The sequence below is a fragment of the Musa acuminata genome, chromosome BXJ1-2 (assembly GCF_036884655.1).
Source record: "Musa acuminata AAA Group cultivar baxijiao chromosome BXJ1-2, Cavendish_Baxijiao_AAA, whole genome shotgun sequence".
NCBI lineage: Eukaryota > Viridiplantae > Streptophyta > Magnoliopsida > Zingiberales > Musaceae > Musa > Musa acuminata.
Window position 1 is genome coordinate 21,729,399 of NC_088328.1, and position 12,045 is coordinate 21,741,443.

The following is a 12,045-nucleotide window of genomic DNA, read 5'->3' on the forward strand; positions in this document are numbered from 1 at the left end:
GCCACCCAGGAAGCATCGCGGAGGAAGCCAAAGGCGAGCGGAAAAAGGGCGTGAGAGGAGCAGGAATTCTGCGACGGGAGAAGAAAGAAGGAGGTGGCGTAGTGGAATTAGGAATTGAGGAAGAGGGTCCCCGGTGAGCATTAATGACTGCTTCTCGCAGGCGACCAGGGAGGAAGGAAGCCATTGACGACTCTTCCTTTCTCACCAACTGTTATGTTGACTGTGAGAATTGACCATGAAGAGGCTGCTTGCAGCAGCAGCCTTTGTGAGACCAGTTGGGGGAAGCCATTGCTGGAAGAATGTGAGACTCGTCGAAGGTCTGATGATGATAGCACTTACGTGCATGAGAAAAAGAATGCCTGTGAGTGGGTGAAACGACGACTATGTAGCACTTGCCATGGCGGTAGCAAGACATACGGCAGTGTTTGACACCGCTCATCCATTGTCTAAAACACCGTCATGAGACTTTACGCTCATCGTTTTCTAGATTGGTGCGAGAGAGAAAGAGCCATTAATCTGTTGTTTAGCAAAGCATGGTGACAAGCCTCCACCAATTCTGCGCTCGGCCAATCCTCCACGGCATCTCTGAAGACTTGTCGTTCGTTTCAAACTCAGCTGTCGTCTTACATACGGAAAACAATCCCACCGTTGCTTTTGCATGTTTTTGTTTGGATTTCATTTTTTTCCTATTATAAAAAGCATCAAAGAATTCTCTCAGCAACAACAAAGAAACAAAAAGGAGGTATCTTCTTGGGTTTGGTCTCCGAACACAATTCTCTACTTCAGATCGCAGGGAACACATACAAGTATAAGGCCTTCAGCTCGAGAAGGGAGTCGTCATGGCGGCCACTTGGTGGACTCTTCCGCTTCTGTACGACGGCGACATGTTTGCCGTATCAGAGAAATTATACGATACGTGCACCGTCGATTTGCTCAAGTCAACCTCAAGGCAAGATTGACGACGGCGAAGGGCGCTACGTGTCGCCGCCCAACGGCGTGACGTACACGGAATCAATTCCAGTCAAAGGACTCTGACGTGGAGATCGGTGGTAATCTCGGCGAGTTGAGTCTATTTGACGAAACAATCCATTCATTGAGACACATCAAGACGCAACTGACCCACGCGACAATATCGTGGACTCGGTACGACATAATTTATGGCCCAAGTTGGGCCACATTAACGGCAATCCCCACCAACAAACATTGCGACAACTTAAATGCTGGAGATTTTAGCATTAGATTTCACCATCCTTATATATTAGCTCATAAAAATAATATTATATATATATATATATATATATAAATATATATCACTATATGGAAAAGCACATAATAGTTGATGTGAATAAAAATGTGGTTGGTTTGACGTCATCATATGTAGAATGGTAGCACATGGGATTATTCCCATGACAAGCTTGACATGAAAACTCGCCATCAAAATGGTCGGCGACTCCAACCTGCAACTCTCCGTAGCCGCAGAAAACCAATTCAGTATCTTTATGATTGGACCGAATCACATGAATCGATGATGCAAAGGACAATTGCAAGATCGACTCGCACGAATCTCGAAACGAGTACATGGATGCGATGCGATGCGATTGGTTACACGTAATTTTAGTAGATAAAAGATATTACACGTACTTAATACAGACCGATACGAGTGAGGGTAACTTTGGAGTTTGGGACCCACGTAATGAGCATCTCGTAGCGGCAGGGATGTCAAACTGCAGCTCTGTCGCCGCTGCAGGAGGCTCTGTTCCTGATCTCGTCCACGAAGGCCTGGATGTGGCGGTCCGACGAGCCTCCCTCCTCCACCGCCTTTGCCGCTGCCTCTTTCCACTCTGCTGCCCTTGTCTTGATCGCCTCCGCGCCCTCCCCCTGCGTCACCGCCTCCACGCACCGCTCCACCTCGTCCCGCGTGGCTGGCGCCCGTAGCCGCACCCCGACGCCGTAGGCCTCTACTAGGAACTTGGAGTCCGGAACCTGGTCCCCCCACTGGGGGTACGTCACCACCGGCACGCCGGCGGTCAGCGCCTCCAGCGTCGAGTTCCAGCCGCAGTGCGTCACGAAGCACGCGACGGCGGGGTGAGCCAGCACCCGGTCCTGCGGGCTCCACTCCACCACCAGCCCCCGGTCGCCGGCCTCCTCGATGAACCCCTCCGGCAGCAGCGCTTGCGTGTCGCGACGTACCACCCACAGGAAGGGCCGGCCGCATTTCCTGAGCCCCCACGCCAGCTCCGACATCTCCTCCTCGCTCAGCACCACGATGCTGCCCACCGACACGTACACGACCGAGCTCGGCGCCTGGGCGTCGAGCCAGTACATGCAGTCGGCCGCCTTGAACAGGTCGCCCCGGATGCTCGACTGCGACTTGTCGTCCGGCTCCACCAGCGGCCCCACGGGTATGAGCTGCAGCCGGTGGGAGATGGCGTCGATGGTCTCGCGCTCGAGCTTCTCGAAGGAGTTGGCGAACACCCACGACGCCTTGGAGATGTTCCCGAACTGCTCCAGGATCACCTTCCTCAGCGACTTAAAGGAAGAGGACGGGAGGAGGAAGGTGGGGAGCTCATCGGGCTTCATCGGCGGCAGGCCCGGCAGATTAACCGTCACGTCCGGTTTGTCCTCGGTGGGGAACTCGGCGAGTGAGTGGTAGTAAGAGTAGTACGTGGTGAAGACGGCGCAGGACTGGACCCATAGGACCCCGCCGGGGATGCCCATGTCGGCGGCGACGTCGAGCGCCCACGGCAAGAAGGGGTTGTTGATGATACACGACACCGGGCAGCCGGCGTCAGCCTGGCGCCGGATGAGGTCGACGAGGGCCGGTGGGCCGGTGGCCCGGATGGCGGGCATGAGGACGTCGAGGTCCTTGCGGCGGGGGTCATCGACGGGCAGGCCATCAGAAAAGAACTCGAAGCGGACGAAGCCGCGGCCGACGGGCTTGGGGACGCCGAGGGTGGAGTCAGCGGTGGAGGAGGAGATGCGGTAGCCAATGTCGTCAGTGGAGCAGAGGGTGACGAGAAGGCCCTTGGCAGCGATGCGCTTGGCGAAGCGGAGGAGGGGGTTGAGGTGGCCTTGGCCGGCGAAGGACACCATGAGGACGTGAGGGATGCTGCTGTCGTTGACTCCTTCAATTGCGATCCCCATCGCTCGATCTATCTTGGTGGAGATCTCTCTCCTTGGAAGTGATGTCTCGTTAGCAGTAGCAGGTGTTCACGGAGAATGGATGGCGGTAAAAGCGAGGATGATATGTACATATATCGAGAGCGGGGATTTGGTTTGGCCTTTTAGGTGGAGAAGTAAGCGAAGTTAGCTCTGTACATGATAATAACAATGAGTGGCCATCAAGTTTTATGGGCTTTTAACATCATAAATATCAATTGTGTACATCAATCGTTCGGAAGTGGACTCGTCGGCCAGCGGAAGGTTGATATTTCTGCGACTCCAGTGATAAGGTAGACGACATTGGCTTGGAAGTCTCTTGACCTGTTGGCGTTTTTTTAACTTTGGTAATTTTATTGAACTTTAACATCTGTAAAGTCCAAACCTCTCATTATTTTCTTTGGTAAGACTGCCATTATCTCATCGTTATCGCTTTATATTTTATCGTTATATAATTGTGTCATATGAACTATATCTTATTATCATCCTAGTAATTGTTTTTGTCTTATCGGTAATAAGCGACACACACATACATATATATATATACATATATACATATATATAATTTACAAATATTTAAGAAAAATAGAAAATAATATACTGTGTAATAATAGAATAATTCAGAAAAATATCAAACTAATTTCTAAATAGAAATATGTTCAAATAAATCCAATACAAAGGTATTATCAAAATTTCAAGACATTTTGACATGTCTTGTTGCTATACACTCTTTTTTAACTTTGGTCAAAAATAGTGTATCGTATATAAGGAAATATTTTTTAGAGTTAATTTTTTATCAGTTGTTTATAACCTAATTTGAAGCTCAAATGTCAAAAAAAAATATTATACTAGTATATGAATTTTTAAAAAGATTCTAAAAAATTAGAAAAAAGAAAATGACACACAATGTAGGAACTGAGTAATACAAAAAAAATATCAAAAAAAAAAATTAAAATAAAAATATTGAAATGTATCCATGTGGATGGATCCAATTCAAATGCATCTTCTAAATTTATGACATTTTCTCAAGTCTTGCTATGCAATACACTATTTTTGTGCTATAGCTAAAAATAGTATATCAAAATATTTTCTGAAGGTCACATTTTTACCATGTGTTTGAGACATATATAAAAAGTCAAATATCAAAAAAATATTACATGAGTGTATGATATTTTATTATAAATAAAAAAAATGACACACTCAAATGCTCTTTTTCTAACAACATTGACTTATACACAGTTTCATCAATATTAGAAAAATACTTTTTACTATCTCAAAACACTAGAATATATCCATAGTTTATACAATTCTATTTACATAGTAGGATACATATTATAGAAATATTTTTTACATGACTAAAACTTTAATTATCTATATAATTTTAGAATATCAAAATTTTTGGAGAATCTTATTCTTCACAAAATTGATCATGTACACTGACATTCTATATTGCACAAGATTTATAAAGTCATGCATAATTTCCACCAGATACATGCAACTTTATAGAAACTAAGAAGCAAATTATCTGTAAAAAAGTTTGTGTCATAAAAAATTGATCATACAATTTACAATCGAAACTCCTTCATTTGCCTATGGAAGTATTCTTCATAATAACACATGAAATCCAAATAGTAAATGCTCAATATACTTCATGATAAATACAAAACAATCATTCCTAGAACATGCAAAAGTCATTAATTGGTTAATTAATCAACGATTGAATGTTTATAGTAACCATCCTTTTGATTTAGGCTATGCATAACAATCTTTGGATAGACTATATTTTTTTTGTTATTATCTCTTTGATTTGATTATTGGCATAATTCTGGGATACAATAATTTTAGATTTGTGTCACTTATATGCTTCAATGTGTTCACCTGCAACATTGGAAACAAACTTCATTAAATTTATTTATAGAAACAAAAGATCTAAAAGGCTTCTGCTAAACATTTATAATTTTATAATAACTTCTAATCTTATATTTTACATTAGACATTAAATTATAGTACGTATAAATCTTCTTATACATATCAACAATCAAAAGTGCTAATGCTCCATTTTCTTATTATACAGCAACATTAAATATATTTAATTGGCCTATTTCATGAGTTTTGTTGAACTATCTAAATAATATAGGACCACACACCTTGATGTATTTATGAAACAATAAAAAAAAAATAGTAAATATGTCTTGAATCTTTAATACATTACTATTAACGATACACAAGATCCTTCAAAAATATTGTATGTCTTCATAATTAGAATATTGACATAGGGATCTATTATATCATTGTCTATCATACTATTAAAATCTATCAACTTCACACGTCGTTTCCCTAGATTATTTCAGTTAATAAACTATAACATTAAAAAAATCAAATAATTTAGCTAGTTACATTATATTTAATAGACAAACAAAAAATTATTTATGTAGAATAAAACTCTACGTAAAAACGAACTTTAACTCGTAACAAGGATTTCGGTTTGCGTAAAATTATTATCGTTTTGCATAAGAATATTATTGCTTTTTCATTTAAAATGGTTGAATCTCATATTTTGATAATGAAATCAATTGATGAGTTTTTGATCTAATCTGTATTTTGAGTGATGTAAGACTAGCTTCGATCAAGGAGAGACAAATTAATTATAGCAGAAAGAATCATATTAGACCGGAGTAAAACATGCCAGAAAATTGGATGTCGAACTGAAGGATCGATCGATGTGTTGGCAAAAGGCTCGTGTCGTGAATTCGAGCATCGGGCCGAAGGATCGGCCATTGCGCCAAGGAGATCGGTGTTAGATCAAGAGCGGCACTAAGAGGGGGGGTTGAATTAGTGCAGCGGTAAAATCACGTCTTCAAAACTTCGTTGTTTCGATTAAAACTGATTCTGATGAAAAACCGTTTCGTAAAGGTAATAACTTTCAAAGTGCACGGAAGAGCATAGTGGATGTAAAGCAAGTAAGGAGGTTTGCAGTTAGAGTAAATTACACGAATAAAATGCAAACCAGATTTTTATAGTAGTTCAGTCGTCGTGACCTATATCTATTCCACTGATTCCTCTTCCGTCGAGGCTATCGGCATCCAATATAGATCTTCCTTTAATATATGAAGATCAACCTCTTTCTTACACCCCTCTTCTCCTTTTCATAAGTTTAAGAGTCAACCTTTACAAGCACACGCACTCCTCTTTAAACAGAATTCTAAGTTTAAGCTAGAGGAGGGATTTCTCAAGTGGTTTCTATAGTGTTTTCTTACTTTAGAACTCTTTGTGCTTGTGTTTATTATCCAGGGATAAGAGAGGTATTTATATACCTCAAGTTGATTCAAACTTGAAACATAAAAATATCTCATCCCGGGTTTCCTGGGTACGGGCGGCACCATCGCCTGTACTGGGCGGTACCATCGCCTGTACTGGGCGGTAGCACCGACAGTGTCAGTCTGACACTGCATTGGGTGGTACCACCACCCAGACTAACGGTCCCACTGCTTGACACAGTCTCGAAGACTGTGCCACGATGATACCACTTCTTGGAATACTATTTGGGCCTCTCATTGGGCTTAACACAGTCCTTATATGGTCTCAATTGGTCCCTAATTGGGTTAGCTCAAATCTAAACTCAATTACGTGCTAACTACGAAATCTAAGACATTTACTAAGCTAAAAAAGTCCCTACATCTTGGTTTCTTGGGGCGAGCTTCCGACGATCTTCCGACGAACTTCCAGCGAACTCTCGGGCAATGTTCCAGCGGACTCCCGGCAAGCTCCTAGACTTCACGATGATCTTCTTGGCGAGTTCCGACGAGCTTCTTTGGGAAGCTCCTAGACTTCTTGACTAGTTCTTGTTGAACTTTTGATGAATGTCTGGACTTCCGACGAACTCTCGAACTCCTAACAAAATCGCGTCCATTACACCGGGACTTCATTTTGCTTTATGCCTTGTTATCGTTGTTAATCGTGCACATGTAAAAACACACTTCGATCTAGACAATTAATACTAAGCATAAATCATGTTGTCCGATATGTCATTGGTCCCTCGACGCTTCGTCCGATTCTTCGACGCATCATCCTCTCTTGCGGCCTATTGCCCAATCGACCAGTTGACCTCCGCAACTCTGATATTCTTAGCGTAATATCCGTTCTTATTGGCCCAATGCCCGAATTCACGGCTCGAAGCCTTTTACCGATATGTCGATCAATCCTTTGGCTCGACGTCCAATCTTCTGACATGTTCCACCAGCCCAACATGATTCTTCCTGCTTTAATTGTATCATCCTAATCGAAGCATCTTACATCACTCAAAATACGGATTAAATCATAAACATTCTCAATTGGTTTCATCATAAAAATTAGAGATTTAATAATCGAAAGTTGCAGGAGTCAACATACCGATTGGACAATATGCCGAAGGAGAAGACGATGTGCCAAAGGATCGGACGAGCGCTGAATGAACCAATGACATGCCAGATAAAGGATTCATGCTTTGTAATTATTTATCTATATCGAAGTAGGTTTTAGGACTAATTGAGGCGATATTAGGGTAAAATAATGTCAACTAAATTAGAAGCCAATTAGGACTAATTGAGGCTCATTCAATGACCCAAATGTTGGGCCAAGCGGTGGAACCGCTAGAATTGGCGGTAGAACCGTTTGTGAGTTGAGAAACTCGAAAAACTTAGTCTCCGAGGTTGTTAGGTAGTGGTATCGCCAATTTAAGCGGTGGTACCACCCAGACACAATCTCCCAAGTGATAGTAACGTTAGACTGGGCGGTGGTACTGCCCAGTGTCAGGCTACAGGCAGTGGTACCGCCCGTATCCTGAAATATCAGAGATTTAAATTTTGACTCCAAGTTTTGAAGTTATTTGAGGTCTATAAATACCCAACTATTCCTGCATAGAGAAGCAAGAAAGATTGAGCAGAACTTTATGATTCTAAAGCTGTAAACCTTAGAAAGTTGAGTTCCCTCTTCCCAAAGCTTAAAGAGAGTTCTAAGGGAGGTCTGAGAGTGATACATTGTAAAAGAGGGTTATAAAAGATTGTTTCCTAAATTTATGAAAATGAGAAGAGGGGTGTAAAAAGGTAGTTGGTCTTCGCCCATTAAAGGAATACCGTTAATGGATGCCGATGGCCTCGACGGAAGAAGAATCGGGAGTGGAGGTAGGTCACAACAATCGAACCATTATAAAATCTTGCATTTCTGTTTTGCTATTTACATTTATTGCAAACCGTCATACTTCTTCTTTACTCTAACTACACATCTTTACTAACGTATTTTAAGTTATCATCTTTCCGAAATCGATTTTATTGAATGAAAGATTTTACGAAGTTGATGTTTTTACCGCTGTACTAATTCACCTCCCCCCTCTTAGAGTCGACTCGTTCCTAACAGAAATAACTTTATCTTTCTCAATACTCTATAAGATTAAACCGTCGTACTTCCTCTTTACTCTAACTATACATTTGCACCGTAGTATCTTTTGTATCTTATACAAATTATTAAGAATCTTTTTAATATGACGACTATCTTTTTCTTTAACCAATCTCCTTCTTCTAATTTTAGCCTTGACTTGGGTTTTTAGCACGGAGAATATTCACATATCCTTTTGGGTCTACTTTTTTGTTTTTGTCTTTGTCTTTCTTTTTCATATGACTTTTTATTTCATAGGAACTACATATATACTATTTTGCTAGGATAGGCTTATGAACTATATATTTTTATCATCGATGCAAATGTTTTTCAAGTTGCTTGGCACCATTTTATAAGCTACATTAGCCAAATCATTTTCTTGCACTAATACCACGAAACTCATAAGTGTCTCAAGATAATTTTTTGTAGCTTTCGCATTTAGATTGTTGAGGTTCACGTGACTTTGGTTATTCTTTAACATCATTCATACATGTATCAAAGGTTTGAGTTGCTTACCTAATAAGAAATAAATTTATTATGGCTTGTGAAAGAAACATATTGGTACCTCAACATCTGGTATCTTAGCAGATATCTCAACATTTGGTGCCTTATAAGAATATAATCATATCTCTCATGATAAAAGATTTAACTCTTTAATAATTTATAAATAATGAAATACAATCATTAAGATAGTTTTTCAAAAGAAGCTACAATAATAAATCTAAATTTGATTCGAAAACAAGGTGCTTACTTTATTAGATGATATTGTTAATATCATTTTATTTATTATTTTTCAATGTAAGGTAGGAATAGATCATTTTCACAATCTTGAAAATTCTAATTTATTTGATGATTTAAAGCATATGACGTGCTCATAGAATCACCCATATCAAATATCAAATATATGTTTGGACCAAATCATATTATATAAAAAATAGGTATAAGAATTTATAAACTATAAATCTATACATAAGTTATGGGCAGCAACCTTTCAGATAATCGATAATTGGAATCTCGTTTCTCTTAAATCTTCTTATTCTTTCTCCCATTATTAGAATCATCTCAGAAATAAATAAATAAATTATTATAGACCAATTATACTTATTCAAAATTTTTAAATCAGCAATGTTTGATACTAAAGACTACTATAATCTATAGTTGCTTTGATAGAATAATGTATAGGCAAAAATATATAATGCATATATTCAATAAAAGTCTATCATTAATTCCACAAATTTATTATTAACCTTTTCAAATTTCTATGGGTTGGTTCTTTAAATAAAAAAATATTTATGTATAAGATACTTTTCAAATCTATATGCCTTCAAATCAATAACCTCTTTAGTATTTGGTAGAAAGAGATACATTAGACATAGAAAAAGATAATTTCACCCCATTCACTACAAAATTATTATTCTTAGATCATCGTTCTATAATTGACAATATTAACCTGTGAGATATGTGAATATTAGGGATATCTAAAAAAATGATCAAATATAATATTTTTTATAATATTAAAGTGATATTACTTGATGATAATGAGATCAATTTTTCTTAATAGACTCCATAAGAAAATGAGGAAAATGATCCACAAATCTTCATTTTGAAATTATCCAACTAAGATGACTTTTCAACCCCTCAGTACCAACAAATGGAATTGCAAAGATGAAATTTAAAAATTTATATAAATAAAAGCATACCTATACTTAAATCAACATTCTTGCAACTATCTTAGGATATTCTACACATATAATAAGTATTTAATGACATGATTACTTTTTGTTTAAAGTCAAAAGGGATTAAATTTAATAATTCAATGAAAAATTATCTGGCTAGAAAAAATAAGGAGAAAATTAAAATTGACACACTATTAAAAATCCATAAAATACTAAAAAATCTCTAAAACAAAAACCCAGTGTTATATGCCCATAAGTGTTATATTCAAAGTTTTCCTAAAAATTTCAGATCATTTTGAACAGTGTATGTATGTGATGCACTATTTTTTTAATTTTTCTCAAAAATGATGCATCATTTAGTAGAAATTTTTTCTCAACTAAATTTTTTACATATATATTTTTGATCTATTTAAAAGCTCAAATATGAAAAAATATTGCATGGATAAATTATAATTTAATAAAATATAAAAATAATTAAAAATAGAAAAAATTGTTTAGATGCTAAAAAATATAAAAATATTAAAAATAATTTTTAAAATAAAAAACCAATAACATATATCTATAAGTGCCATATCTAAATATTTTCTAAAAATTTAAGATCATTTTAAATAATGTATTTATGTGTTGCAATGTTTTTGAATTTTCCTCGATAACAATGCATCACCTATTAAGAATTTTTTTTATCAAATTTTTTTACATATATTGTTGACCTATTTGAAGCTCAAATGTGAAAAATATTATATAAATGCCTTATAATTTTTAAGAAATAGACAAAAACAAGAAGAAAATAAAAATAAAATAAAATATTATTCAAATGTTCAAACTTTCATAAAAAATAATAAAAATTTCTCTAAAATAGAAAACTAGTGACATATGTCCATAAGTGTCTTATTTAAAATTTTTAAAAAATTTAAGATCATTTTGACTAGTGCATCTATGCAATGCACTATTTTTGAATTTTCCTTAATAATAGTGCATCACCTATTATGAAAATTTTTCTCTAGACCAAGTTTTCTATATATATTGTGTGGGTCTCTTTATAAGCTCAAATGTGAAAAAAACCATTATATGGATGAATTACAATTTGTTATAAACAAAATAAACAAGGTGAAAATAACATATTGTTCTCGATAAGGATTTTATTTTTATAAAGAATACTTAAAATATTGATAGTAAAATAATAAGTTTTCATAACACTATTTAGAATGATAAACATCAATCTAAATCTAAAACTGTAACTATATAATAAATCAAAAAATTAAAAATTTCTAATAAATATTTTTATAGAAATGGAGACATACCTTAAAAAGCTATATCACAAATTGGCGGCTACTGTAGTTATGAAATCCTAGAAGTAGAAAACGCTTAAGATCTAGAACTCTCATTTAAGATCTAGAAATAGAAGTTCAAATGAATTGGTATTACCGACAAGTGATGAAACTTGATCCTAAATATAATTGTAAGTGATGAAACTTGATCCTAAATATAATAATAATGCATAAAATTAACGATACTTGAAGGTTGAAATATACTACAACAAGTCACGTATAAGAATGTGTGTGTGTGTGTGTGAAGATGATTATGATGATTACGATGGGATTTGCAATTGATTGGGAAGAGGAGAAAACAAGACGGACACAGGTGGAGAAATAGAAAACGTAAAGGAACTGCATCTACTTGCAGAGCAAGACATGAATGGTGGGACAAATCCAATAGGTCGATTGCAAAGGCTGTCTACGTATGACTGTGGTTGTACTATTTACTGTTGACTGCATAACCTCTTTGCTGCTGAAGTTAATTT

General features: G+C 37.1%; 1 protein-coding gene across 1 annotated transcript; it reads right to left on the reverse strand.

The window, feature by feature from the left end:
- Positions 1 to 1,470: 1,470 nt before the first annotated feature.
- LOC103972575 (gallate 1-beta-glucosyltransferase) lies at positions 1,471 to 3,336 on the reverse strand. Its single transcript, XM_009386932.3, has one exon. The coding sequence runs from the start codon at positions 3,142 to 3,144 to the stop codon at positions 1,720 to 1,722; it is 1,425 nt and encodes a 474-aa protein (XP_009385207.2). The 5' UTR covers positions 3,145 to 3,336; the 3' UTR covers positions 1,471 to 1,719.
- Between the last annotated feature and the right edge of the window lie 8,709 nt (positions 3,337 to 12,045).